This window comes from Xenopus laevis, chromosome 5S (assembly GCF_017654675.1).
Source record: "Xenopus laevis strain J_2021 chromosome 5S, Xenopus_laevis_v10.1, whole genome shotgun sequence".
Lineage (NCBI taxonomy): Eukaryota > Metazoa > Chordata > Amphibia > Anura > Pipidae > Xenopus > Xenopus laevis.
The window spans coordinates 29,260,446-29,275,076 of NC_054380.1; the positions used below are offsets into that span (position 1 = coordinate 29,260,446).

The window sequence follows — 14,631 nt, forward strand, 5'->3', positions numbered from 1 at the left end:
TCTAAGCAACTCTTCAATTGGTCTTAATTATTTCTATAGTGTAGTTTTTGAATTATTTGCCTTCTTTTTCTGACTCTTTGCAGCTTTCAAATGGGGGTCACTGACCCCATCTAAAAACAAATGCTCTGTACGGATACACATGTTTCTATTCCAGTCTCTCATTCAAATCAATGCATGGTTGCTAGGGTAATTTGGATCCTAGCAACCAGATTGCTGAAATTGCAAACTGAAGAGCTGCTGAATAAAAAGCTAAATAACTCAAAAAACAGAAATAATATAAAAAAAATTGCATATTTTCTCCAACTATCACCCTCTATATCCTGCTAAGGAGGTTATTTATCAAAGGTCGAATTTTAGAGTAATGTGAACTCTAATAAATCACATTTCGAATGGTATGTTGTTTATGAAAAAATTAGAATTTCTAAAATTTGATAGAATAGTCCAGACATGAAAACTCAAATTGAATTAGAATCGAGTTTTCCTCAGAAAAAAGAAACTCGACTTTTTAGCCTCAAATTATATATTTTTTTTTGACACATGACATTTTTTTCTCCTATTGGAGTTTACGGGGCAAATTCCCTAAGCGTGGAAAATTCACCAGCGACGCCATCGCAACACTTCGCCAGACGTAATTCGCTAGGACAACACTAATTCCCTAACATGCAAAGTTGCATCCAGGGCACCGAACGCTGGCAAAGTTGCGCTAGTGTTACTTTGCCAAGCAAATCGAAGTTGTGCTAGCGTTGGCTAATTTGCATATGGTGGGAAGTGAAAGTTGAATGGACGTATATGTTGCAGCAAATACATTACATTACACAAGGCCAGGGAACCAAAATAAAATAGAGTTGTTATATTGCCCTACACATAAGCCCAGTGTATAGTTTATGTGCCGTATGTTAGGAAATGTAGGGGGGAACCTGGAAATTTTGACCCCAAAAAAATTTGAAAATTCTAATTCAGAACCATTCAAACCTTAGTAAATCTGCCCCTAAGAGTTAACTCAAAGGTGACCCCTTTAACTGCTCCCACCAGAAACACTCACACACCTGCCCACCTGTATTGCTCATCTGTGACAAGTGAGTCAATCCACATGGCATCAAAATCATTCCCACTAGAATCATGATTATTGTCTATGATGGTATTTGCACATGATTGCCCGTGGTAGGGGATTAGTAGCCTTGCGAGTGGTGTTGTGCATGTAAAAAAACACAGCTTTCCCTGTGTTGTTGCGTTGTTGTAAAAAACTTGTAACTGCATGAAAGTTTGAGATCTACAAAAAGTTACTGTTGCAAATGGGCTAAGTGCTTCTTACAAGTTACAATAAATGTAGCTACTAGAGGCTAGAAAGTGCTGTCAATGAGCCCAGTAACAAATAGCAACAGTAACACACAAACTCACCAAGGCTACTACATGGTTACTGATCCACACATTGATCTAGGTCAGGAGTGCCCATACTTTACTAATGCGAGGTCTACTTTTAGTGATGTCCCATTATGATCTACATCCATAAAAGCATTGTTAGCATTATATTCCATGGAAAATATTACTTAAATATTGATTAATGGGAAAACGTATATTGATATATTTAACAGTTTTTTATGTGACCTTAACATAATAAATATCTGAATGAAAAGCATGAAACAAGAGGGTAAATTAGACAAGCTGTTTGTTGACAGTGTCTTGAGATCTACTGATCACCAGCTAAAGGTCTCCTGGTACATCCCGATCTACCTTTTGGGCACCCCTGCTTTAGGGTCCCAACAAGTGAAGTCTTAAATTATGTTCCCAGCTCAGGTTAAATAAATCTCATGTAATCACCTTAGGCGATCTGTGGGGTCCTCTTCATCTCTGACACAGAATTCAGTCTGTACCATCTCTTGTTTCAGTTCTCCGATCTCTGAGACGAGGGTTTCAATAAGCTGCAAAGGAGAAAGCACAGTGACGTTTGTCGGTTGGAGAGGCGTGTTTGCAAACTCCAGGCAGGTTTAGTCACTTCTCTATGAACAAATGATTGCCAATCTTTTTTTTGTTTTATCTGTCTTCCCTGAACTTCCCCTAAGAGAAGGCAGCAGGAAGAGCCAGGGCTTTCACAGGAGGTAGAGCACATACTGCACATTGTCAGCCAAACACAAAATACAGATATTTCTATTGGATGTATAGAAAATCACAATCCCTCCAGCTGTTAAGCATAGCTTCAGTTCAGCATTATGGCTGTAACAGAGCCTTTCACATCACAGCTGTCTATGACATTCTAAGCTCAGGGTTTCCTTTAAAGGAGAACTGAACCCTAAAAATGAATATGGCCCAAAATGCTATATTTTATATACTGAACTTATTGCACCAGTCTAAAGTTTCAGCTTCTCAATAACAGCAATGATCCAGGACTTTAAACTTGTCACAGGGGGTCACCATCTTGGAAAGTGTCTGTGACACTCACATGCTCAGTGGGCTCTGAGCAGCTGTTGAGAAGCTAAGCTTAGGGGTTAAATTATCAAGCAGAGAATGAGGCCGGCCTGTAATATAAGATGATGCTACAGATTATGAAATTCTAATGCTAGTTGCACTGGTTTCTGTGCTGCCATTTAGTAATTATCTGTATTAATTACTAATCAGCTTTATATTGTGACATTTCTATTCTATGTGTCATGTATATTGTGAGTGGGTCCGTCTATGCTTCTGCAACAAGGTGAGAATTTCAGTGGGAAAATGTAAAAGGGAGCACTTTCGGGTTGATATCTGCCAGGAAGATGCGATGACTGTCAGTTTTTCTGCAACACTGGGATCACATCAGACAGGTAAAGATGCCCTTGTAAGAAAAAAAACAAAAACGTGTGCCATTACCTGAAAAGGTGCATGTTTGGAGCTCCCACACAGCCATCCTTAAAGGGGAAGGAAACCTAGTCGGTGCAAACCCCCCACCCCCCCTCCCGTTTGTTGCCCACCCTCCCTCCTCCCTCCTGGCCTACCCGTCCCGCTGGGCAAATGCCCCTAACTTGTTACTAACCCTTCTGCGCAGGTCCAGTCCAGGGAGTTCACAGACGCCATCTTCTTCCACGCGATCGTCTTCCTGCTGTGAACGGCGTTTTGTCGCATGCGCAGTAGGATCATTTCGCCGGTACGGATCTACTGCGCATGCGCCAAAAGTCACACGCATGCACAGTAGATTGTACCGGCGAAATGATCCTACTGCGCATGCGCCGTTCAAAGCAGGAAGAAGATCGCGTGGAAGAAGATGTCGTCTGTGAACTCCCTGGACTGGACCTGCGCAGAAGGGTAAGTAACAAGTTAGGGGCATTTGCCCAGCGGACCGGGTAGGCCAGGAGGGAGGAGGGAGGGTGGGCAACAAACGGGAGGGGGGGGTGGGGGGTTTGCGCCGACTAGGTTTCCTTCCCCTTTAATCATGCATGCTCTCAATAATAACCATGTATTAATTACAGTGTTCCAAGTCTAGCACTTGCACAGAATAGCAACATATCTGAAATCCCTATAGGTATGGGATCCATAATCCGGAAACCCATATCCAGAAAGCTCTGAATTACGGAAAGGCCATTTCCCATAGACTCCATTTTATCCAAATAATCCACATTTTTTTTAATTATTCCCTTTTTCCCTGTAATAATAAAACAGTAGTTTGTATTTGATCCAAACTAAGATTTAATTAATCCTTTTTGGAGGCAAAACCAGCCTATTGGGTTTATATAATGTTTACATGATTTTCTTGTAGACTTAGGGCATGAAGATCCAAATTACAAAAAGATCCATTATCTGGAAAGCCCCAGGTTCTGAGCATTCTGGATAACAGGTCCCATGTATAATGCATGTGATATACAAACCATGGGACATTGATCAACGATAGCAGCAAGGCTAGCCACTCCCCAAGAATATATCCCAGGAGACTGTATTTTTTCAGTGAGGAGTAGCACTAGCCTGGGGTACAAGATTAACAACACGTCCGCATCCCCTAAGTGAATTTGACATGACTTGTCATTTTGTTGTATATACCATATGTGTATACAAAGACCAACCTTGCGTTTATCCTGTGAAACCAAAAGAACAAAATCAATTACTTTTAACCTAATTCTATTTATAGCCTTGCTTTCAGAAGACGGAAGATCTGAAGACGGAGATGGGTGTTTCCCGTCCAGTGCTTGGCCTATTGTTCTGTTTCCATGCTTATTTCCTTCTTCCTAGAAAATTCATATAGACCAACAATGGTTTTTAGATTGCCTCTGGGCTGGTGAATATTTTTTTTCATAAATTTCTTTTAAAACTAACTATAAGTTATAGGAACATAATTGACCTAGAATACACTGGGTCTGAATAAAATGCTTCTTGCTTGGTTAATCGGCGATCAAACCTCATTCTTCGATGAAAGAAATATGGTTTAATGCAGAGAAGAAGAGCAAACAGTTACATTAAGTAAAGAATGGAATGAATACAGTTTGCAGGAAAGCCAGAAATTTGGAGGGCCCATTTACTAAGGGTCGAAGTACTGTCTCTTTAAAAAACTTCGACTTTTTTCAACTTCTAAATTCGACCCTTAGTAAATGTGCCCCTTAGGGAGTTATTTATCAAAATCCAAAGATATCTCATTATTTTCTGAAAGCTACTCCAACCAAATCCACACTGTTTTTTTCCCCTTATTTATCAATACATTTTCACTGTGCGGGAAAAAACTAAAAAAAAAAATTGTGAAACAAATTGAATGGTACAAATTTTTCAGACTGACCCTAAAAATCCAGATTTTTTGTCTGAAAACCACAAAATCTTCGGATTATTGCACGAAACCTAGCGCAGATCAGGATATCTTCAGGACTCCTTCCATTGACTTCTACATGAACTTGGCAGGTCGGAATTGGAGTACTTTTTTATTCTGACTTTTAACACCCTCGGGGGTAAAAAATGTGAGTTTTTTTCCCCACTAAAAATTTGGATTCTATTGTTAAAAAAACTAAAAATGTTTTGAGTTTTTGGCATTCGGACTTTAATAAATAACCCCCTTAGTATATTATACTTTTAACCCATAGCCATACAGCAAAACCGAGGAAACAATATTCCCTTTCATTCATTCATTCATTTGAATGTTCACACACAAATTGTAATGCCAACATACAACAGGCTATGCTCCTCACATAATTTCATGTGAAAACACATAAATTAGTACTTATTTGACCACCAACTTCTCTACGGACAACTTTTTTATAGTGCACACTTTTTGCACATATGTCCGACAACAGGTTAGAGGGACCATTGTGTGGAAGCACAAATCCCAAATGTCTGGGGACAACTGGATGGACATCTCTAGCCATTCATATCAAACCACAAAGCCCGGACCACAATCCTATGTAACAAGATAATTGGTTGTGGAAAGAGTTCTTTTCTAAAGAGCATAGCAGTTATGCCAAGCTAAACACAAAAGAAGCCAGATTTGGTGACCAAATACCATATGCACTAGGCCACTACAAAACAATCTGATAAGAGGAAGAGCCCTGGTAGACATCCTTCCTCCTACTGAACAGAATGTTTTCCTGGGAGAAAAGCCAAGAAAAAAAATCAAGTCTCACATAGAAATGTGAGGAAAGTGACAGAAAAAAAAGAATTAAATATGTCTATTATTCCATTAGGGCCACAGGGGAAGATTTCAGGGAGATTAGTCGCCTGGCGTATCGCCGCATGTGAATAGGCGCAGGCGACTTTATCGCTAGCGGGTGCGAGATACCTGCAAGCCATTCAGGGAGATTAGTCGCCTCAAAGACGCGGCAATTAGTCGCCAGGCGACCAATCTCCCTGAATCTTCCCATGTGGCCCTAGCCTTATACAGAGAGCCTGTCTGGGACAGTCCCTTAAATATACACCATCTTATGTACTGGGAATCCTGAGTTTCTCCTTATAGGACAGCTAATGTTGCTCTCATAATGTGATATTTACATTGCATATATTAGGGATGTTGAAACTGTGGCACTACAGCCGTTGATAAACCACAGCCTCCTTGAGCTATTGTTGGGATTCTGGCAACTGTACTTCAGCTTAATAGCTGAACAGCTGAAGTGGCTCAACATACCTTGTGTGTACAACAATATATGAACTCAACAAGTAAACATCACCCTCATCCCGTTTTCTCCAACCTTATCCGCAAGAAAGGCTGGTTTTGGACTGTTCTGTGTCAGTAGTGATCCTCCAAACCCTTACCCACCTGCTCCCTACCTGAAATCCACCTGACCTGCTGTCCTTACTTATATAAATGCACTCAACACACCCCTCCCTGGCATCACTGGAGGGAGTGGGGAAGGCACAAGTATATAGAGTATATACTGTATGACAGGCTGTAACCCTAAACCCAAATGGAGGTGAATAACTGTTTTCTTGGGTTTAGTTTCATCCTCTAGTGAACCCCTTCAGAGTACCTGATCCCTTCAGTGAGAGCATCATAAGGATAATATTTCTAGCCTGGGCCCCTCTGTACTCTGAGCCCTACAACTGGCGAATGTTACTAACCCCAAGCTGTCCATTCTCATTGGAGCACAGACCTATTCTTCCTTAGTAGTCTGTCCATCTTCATGTGCTATAGTAGGAGCTAGACTTACACTAACTAAATCCTTATTCACTTAGTCCCCGTCCATGACTTTTACTAAGTCTCACTAAGACTTTCTCCTCCATTATGAAGGCCTCCAATTCCCCATAGGCCCTCCTTCACATTCAGTCCCCTGATTAAGGTGGAGTCCAAAGAGGAAGAACTATAGGAGTCCTCTTTTTTTTTTAGACAGGGAAATCTAGGTAATACCCATAATACAAATATACCTATGGGAATAGCCATATATTAAAGATCATAGGAAGCATGGATTTTATAAATAAAAGGACAAGTTTACCGCTTTCCATGGTGGGTCCAGGTACTCATGCCCCAGACCATCAACAAAGGGGAGCAAGACACCGGAAACTGGAATAGAGGGCAGGCACCACTCCGGAACACCAAACTCAATCAGTACAATCCAGGAGCCCAAATTTTTAAATAGTACAAAAAGCCTTTATTTTACATTATGTATAAAGGATAAAAGCCTGACGCGTTTTGTGTCCCCCAAGGACTCTTAATCATATGATTAAGTGTCCAATTGCCAGCAGCTCGATATAGGGCGTGGATTCCTGGAAGATGGAGGCAGTGTCACAGAAGATATTATATTTCAGGCTGTCGCCACTCTACCTCCTGTGGCTCATGTATGAGGAACAATGCCTAGAATGCAACAGGTACCTGCATGTCTCCCCACACAATGAGATTGCAAAAATCAAGGGTCCCTGGCAATGATTTTCAAATGCTGGAAACAATAGCATATTTTCTTGAAGTCTTTTACAGATTTGTAATCCTTTGTTCCCACGGGACTGATCCCAGAGCTCCAAAGGTTTATTGTATTATACTTTTATAAATGGAGGCAGCGATCGTTTACAAAGAGGATCCTGATTCACGTTGTATCCAGCTGACTTGGATCTTGCTTCTCTGCAGTGTGGGAAATGCCTTAGGGGTATGTGTACTAGACTGTGCGCTGTTCTGCCTTCTTAGGGCTTTCACTGAGGGGAATCCCCCATGTAAATGACTGAATTCAAATGGACTTGTAGCCAAACACAATGAAATGCCTCTTTGTTTATATAAGCAAGAGGGGGGTCTTGCCACCCCAGTTGTGCTTTGAAAAAGCATAACAAGGGGAGCTCTCCATGTTTTAAATGATCGCCTTCTTTTCAAATCTGTAGGCTTAGGGTTTTTGTTTTTTTTTAAAAAATGTTTTAGATCCCTTTATTTTTGAAAATAAAATGGGGTCAAGGGGCAAAAAAAAAAATAGTTTTGTTGCGTATATCAAAATCTCTCCAGTTCTGTCATGAGGTCACTTCCAACTCTTTACACGTGACATTTTTTCAGCACTTATCTAGGTTCATTTTCAACCAGTCTTATTGGTGTTTTTCTCCTGGTATGCAAAAGTAACCTCACTCCACTTTCATAAGTAGGGCAAGGGCGTTTATCCATTTTTTTCTCTTAGTAAACATACATGAACGGCAGTTTACTTTCAACTTTAGTTAGCAGCCTCCTTAATATTTTATTATCCCACATACAAATGTCTCAGTGCAGAGCTGTCAGTCTACATTTCAGGGACATGAAAAAATGACAAGAAAGCGATTTCTAGAAGGCAATTTCATTCTAAACGCCGACACCACCAGAGCAAAAGGGATGATAAGAACTATGCCCCTATATCAGTAGAAATGCCACCAGGAGCACAAGGTACCTCTATCCTTGGTATGGTTAATTTTGCTGATTTTTAATAAATGTATGATTATGTATTACACCTAATGTTTTATGTGTGGGGCAAACTACTGCATGTATTATGAAATCATATACCCCCCCCCCTATTTTATACATTTTAAACTTGGACTTATCTGATGATTTTTACAGAACTTTGTATTCTGCTTCTGTATTCAACCTAAGTGTGGCCATCTTATGTCTAGGAAGATAAACTGTCTTTAATTGATAACTGCCACCCCCTGGAAATTTCCTGCAGACATTGGGTCCATGTAAGATTTCCCATTTCCCCAGACAAAAGAGGATTAAGAAATACAACCTACGGTATTTTCACATAAAGTATGGCATAACAAAGCCCGACAGTCCCCATACAGTTTATATATCACATTTCTGTTTAGGACAATGTTTTGGACATCGTGAGGCCCTAATTGAGCGGTTTATCTGTAACTGTTTGTCTGAGAGACAGAGACATTTGGGACTTTCATTGTTTTAGACGTGACGTCTTGTTCTGCGGCTCCTGCTCTAAGAGCACCTCTTCACTACAAACCATGTCCAACCTACACAAAGTGGCACTCACAGCTTCTGATATATTACACCACATACTGTACATATGAAACGTGTATGATTTCAGTTCCCTGTACTAGCAGAGGTGTATTAAGATGGAAACTAAATGGGGCTTTCTGCTCTGAACACTGGCCAAGGAGCACACTAAAACCGCTCACCTCAGGATACTTCACCCACTCACAAACAAGGGAAATGGAACTGATACTGCCAAAGCACCAACAACAATCCATGCAACTATTCTGATATACAATTATCTGCTGTGACAAATATAAAGACCGCAATACGCCATTCAGACACTCAAGTTCTATGTCTCACAACAAATTTCTTTAGCAAGCATGAGGTGCACAACAAGCCAGTCCCCAGGCAGACGTTCTGTGTTTAGACACTAAGGGGCCAATTCACTAAGATTCGTAGTTGCGCCAGCATCCGTTTCGCCGCACTTCGCCAAAAGAACTTTCGCCAGTGCTACGCAAATTCACTGAGTTGCGCTCAGGGGAAACGAAAGGTTGCGAAGTTGCACTAGCCAGGCAAAGCGAAGTTACGCTAGCGATGCTTAATTTGCATACGGCGCCAAATTGAATTTACAATGGAAGTGTACGTAGCATCACTACACAAGCCTGGGAAACCTTCAAAACATCAAATAAAATTTTTATTTTGCCCTACACATGTGCCCACTGTATAGTTAAGGTGCCATGAGTTAGGAAATGTAGGGGGGAAGGAGGAGAGCCCCGAAAAAAAATTAGATCTTTTTCAGCCTATCACCCATAAAAAAAGAAAAAACGCCAGCGTTTTTTGGGACTTTGAAAAAATTTAAACTTTTTTTGAAGCAATCCCTATCTACTCTATTGCACTTCACCTGGTCTGAGGTGGCGAAGGAAGTCTAGCGTAAAAGGTAGCGTTCAGAAAAATGCGCGCGTCAGTGAATTTGCATAGTTACGTCCATTGCACAAATTCGCCAGGCGTAAGGGTGCGAAGTAACACTAGCAAATTTATGCCAGTGTCCGAATCGGCAAATTAACAAAAATGTGCTACGCTAGCGAATTAACGCTTCGTCCTTTAGTGAATTTGCCCCTAAGCACTTGAGAATTTTCATGACTTCAGCCTCATGCTTTTATACGATCATGAAACTCCTTGGTGACTTCTAATATCCATATATTTTACAATATATTTCACTATATTTTACAATATATTTCACAATAGTGGGTACATTTTTCAATGTATTACCATCAGCGTTTATGTGTGTCATACATTCATCACTACAACTTGTGGCCCTCTTACTGCTGTCCTTGTGTATTGACCAATGCCCCTTTCATTCAAGCTTTATCCTTACCCACCTGTTTTGTATTTTCCCCGCTGCTGACAAGCAACACTGCAAATAAAGTTTGCCCTACCCTGATGACCCATAAATCAATATTAGATCAAAAACAATTTAAAGGGGATGTTCACCTCCCAAACACTTTTTTCAATTCAGTGGTTTTCAGATTGTTCATCATAAAACAGACTTTTTTTCAATAGCTTTCTATCTTTTGTTTTTTGCTATTACATTTAAGTTTAAAGTTGAACACATTTAAGTTTAAAGTTTAAAGTTCCTATTAGGGATGCACCGAATCCAGGATTTGGTTTGGGATTCCGGCCATGATTCAGCCTTTTTCAGCAGGATTCGGATTCAGCCAAATCCTGCTGCCTGGCCGAACCCGAATCCTAATTTGCATATGTAAATTAGGGGCGGGTAGTAATCACGCGAAGAAGATTTTTTTCCACTTTTTCCTTTCCTGACCCTAATTTGCATATGCAAATTATAATTAGGATTCGGTTCAGTGTTCGGCCGAATCTTTCACCAAGGATTCAAGGAATCCCAAATAGTGGATTCGGTGCATCCCTAGTTCCTATCTCTAGTGTTTCAGTCTTGCAATTAAGTGATCCAGGAGCATTCTGAACTGTTACAATTTGCTACATTCAATTAATACATTTGGAAAACAGAAAGAGGGACAAAAACATTTGGCCACACCCCCTAAAGACCACATCCTTTTTTATGCAATTTGGCAGGTTATGGAAACATATTTCTGAAGGTTTTGGGGTCAGGTTTTATGTGTTATTACAGTTTTGCTAATGAAGGTGAATTGCCCTTTAAAGTATGAGTCACAGTTTTCCCAAGATACCTGCTAGTTTATTTGCTTATTTGCTTGTTACAAATGGCACCTGCCATTCTGGGCTCGCTGCTAAAAGCCAATTGAGTTCTAGAAACTTTGTATCTTTTTCTGGCTGTTCACAGCAGGAGATCAAAGAGCAAATCGGCACATTTCGGTAACAATCCGGGACTGCAGGTTGAGCTGTCAAAGTCAGGACTAACGGGACAGTTGGGACTCGGGAGGTATTTAATATTAATATTACTCTGAATGCTTGAGGCCAGGTTTTCCAGATAAATGTTTTTTCTGTAATTTAGCTAAAATATCTTGCAAAGAACACTAAGAAATAACCATTTCAGTACCGCTATTCAAGTATCATGCACTGGGAATCACTGAAAACTGAATTGCTTTATTACCATTATCAGCATTATGGTCGAAAAATAACATTGCCATTCCAAAGATTTTTTGGGGATAACAGGTGTGCAACTGACAGATGTTTTATCTATATTCTTCAATGCAGGCTACACGCTACAGAGTAGAATTTTTGTAAGAGGCACAATTTTAAAGATTCATCATTTTTACAATACTTTCAAGAGACATATAAATTGGAAGTGGTCCAACCAAGCAGACTCAAGAAACAAAATATTTATGCAGCTTCTCCAACAAACAAATCTGAAAAGTACTTTGGTGTTGAGGTTTTTGGGTAGCAAGTCTTGAATTTTCACGCACGCAATTAGCCATGCACATATGATCTCGATGAATACCAGTGGAAAATCCTTAGGCCAAAAACAAATATTTCAAATATACAAAACACAAACGAATATTATTAAAATACTCACACACACTACATCAATTTAGCTAATGTTAACCAACAAACAACTGTTAACTGAAACATAAATATGTGAAAAATGAAAACCCTGTTAATAAAACTGAATAGTGAATTACACCTGGCAAATAGCCACTGTTGTCAGATGATCTGCCTTTGGTCGCACAGTTATTTAGCAGCAATTGTAGCTAGAAGTAAGCAGTAACTTTCTATAGAAAACAAAATAAGTTTTTCTTGGCAAATAATTTAAAAATCTCTCAATCAAACAAAAATGTAGATTTTGGGCAAACCACTGGGGATGTGCCAATTTGTTATGGTACCCCCTGCCTAAAATCATTTACCCTCTATACTGAGTTGTTGTGCATCTTTACGTTTTCCAGCAGAACACTGTACTCTGAGCTGGCGAGGATAGAAAGCGATTTTGACTTTATTTCTCCTTTAAAGGAAAACTATACCCCTCAAACAATGTAGGTCTCTATAAAAAGATATTGCATAAAACAGTTTATATGTAAAACCCTGCTTTTTATGTAAATAAACCATGTATGTGTATGTGCCATTTTAAAAAATAAGGGCCGCCCCCTTGGGTTCGTATGATTCACGGTGCACACAAACATGCCAAACAAACAATACATGTTAGGTCATATGAGCCAATTAACAGACAGAGTTCTGTCTATTGCTTCTACACTTCTTCCTGTTACAGTAAGAGCTGCAGTATTTCTGGTTAGTTGATCTCTGAGGCAACACACAGACCGTCATGAAATGGTGTTTCAAGGCAAGAAATGTAAAAGGACAATATTTACTTAAATATATATACCAGTTTGATAAGATTCTTTAATATAACACTTAGGGGCAGATTTATCAAGGGTCGAATTTCGAAGTGGAAAATACTTCAAAGTTTGACATTCGTATTCGAAGTCGGAGGATTTTATTCATCATTGTATTCCGATCGTACTTTGAATCGTACGATTGTACTCCGATCGTACTTCGAATAGTACGATTTGAACGATTTTATCTTAGGATTGTACGATTTTCATTTGAATATAAAAAACTTAGAAAATTGCTCTGGAAGGTCCCCATAGGCTAACATAGCACTTCGGCAGGTTTAAGTTGGCGAAGTATTGAAGTCAAAGTTTTTTTAAAGAGACAGTACTTCGATTATTGAATGGTCGAATAGTCGAACGATATTTACTTCGAATCAAAGTAAATTCGAAGTCGTAGTATCCTATTCGATGGTCGAAGTATTCAAAAAATTACTTCGAAACTTTTTGTACTTTGAAAATTCACTCGAACCTTAGTAAATCTGCCCCTTAATTTGATATAAACTGTTGCTCAATTATTCATTTTGGGGTTATAGTTTTCCTTTAAATTGCTTTCATCTGGGCTCATTAGAGTATTTGAGCAAGGCCTGGCCCTTTGAGGTTTCTTTTTATATAACAAATGCTTTTTGAACAAATCTGTAATCATGTTAGAGAAAAGACTACTAAATATAAACGTTTAGCTATTCTGAATTATTTGCCAAGACACAACAACACAACAAGACTAGAAACGTTGTTTATCTCATGCATATACAAATAGAAGCAGGGCTGTTTATAGAGCACTTTTGTCTCATCTCATCACGGGGTAAGTCTGGAACTGCAGTATACACCAGTATATACCTTTTTTCAACATGAGAATAATAAATAGGCCAACCTTTCTATAATCTATAATATATCAATATATCATTTTGCAATGCAAATAGGGTTGTTTGCTGGCATGCAGTGTTGGACTGGTGTATCTGGGGTACACAAAAGAACTTCACCAACCAAACATGCAGCACTGCACCCCCTGTTCCCCCACCTCCGGCATATACATGAATGAAAAGGGCTGTCTGGACAAAATATGGGGCCTAAGGTAAAAGTGAAGCTGCCATTAAATCACTGCTAAAATAGACAAACATGTTAACCCCAGGCATGTCAGTAAGGCCAAATCAGAAAACTGATTATGAGCACTCCATTAATCTCAAACATACCAGCAAAACTGGTGCAGAAAATGGTAATTGAGAACATTAACTCCAGACATGCAGTAAAGCCCACTGTAGAAATTGGATAATGAGAACATTAACCCAAGTTATGCCAGTAAGATCACTGCAGAAATGGATTATAAGCACAATAACCCAAAACATGACATTACGATTAATGCAGACAGTGGATGGACTATAAACACTAACTCACCCACACTTGCACAAGTAGATTATCACCAGCTTTTATTCTCTCTTAATGTGCCTATACTGCTTGTCTCATTCTGCCTCTTTCTACTTGAAAGCTGAAACTCTTACAAAGGGCAATTTCTCCTCTGTAGAAGATAAACGTGTTTGGTGCTGAGGGCAATGGGGCCTATTAGAATTTTTGCTGGTTGACCAGTCCAAACCAGTCAGGTGGTTTCCATTTATGAAAAGGACTGCACCACAGAGGGGTATTAAGAATTTCCAGAATGGGTGAAATACACTTTCAGAGAAAGACCTTGTGGCAAATTCACTATTGGCTAAAATTGCGCTAGCGATGGCTTCGCCAGTCGTAGTTTCACCAGGGCTGCTCAAATTCACTAAAATCTGAAGTTGCGCCCAGGGAGGCGAAAGGTAGCAAAGTTCATCAAGAAAATCGAAGTTACACTAGCGATGCCTAATTTGCATACGGCGCCAAGTTAAAGTACAATGGACATATACTGTATGTAGCAGCAAATACATTACACTACACAAGCCTGGGAAACCTTCATAAAATAAAATAGAGTTGTTGTTTTGCCTTATACATGTGCCCATTGTATAGTTTATGTGCCATATGTAAGGACATATAGGGGGGAAG

At 39.6% G+C, this 14,631-nt stretch overlaps 1 protein-coding gene across 5 annotated transcripts in view; it reads right to left on the minus strand.

The window, feature by feature from the left end:
• Positions 1-14,631, minus strand: part of rin2.S (Ras and Rab interactor 2 S homeolog) — a 100,305-nt gene that overhangs the window by 51,661 nt on the left and 34,013 nt on the right. For 4 of the 5 annotated variants that reach the window (XM_018265106.2, XM_018265105.2, XM_018265104.2 and 1 more), the window contains one exon: positions 1,819-1,919. The exons of the other annotated variant lie outside the window; for it this stretch is intronic. In XM_018265106.2, the coding sequence (XP_018120595.1) occupies positions 1,819-1,919 (101 nt within the window). Of the gene's footprint in view, positions 1-1,818; positions 1,920-14,631 lie in introns of those variants that run through there. 5 annotated transcript variants of the gene reach the window in all.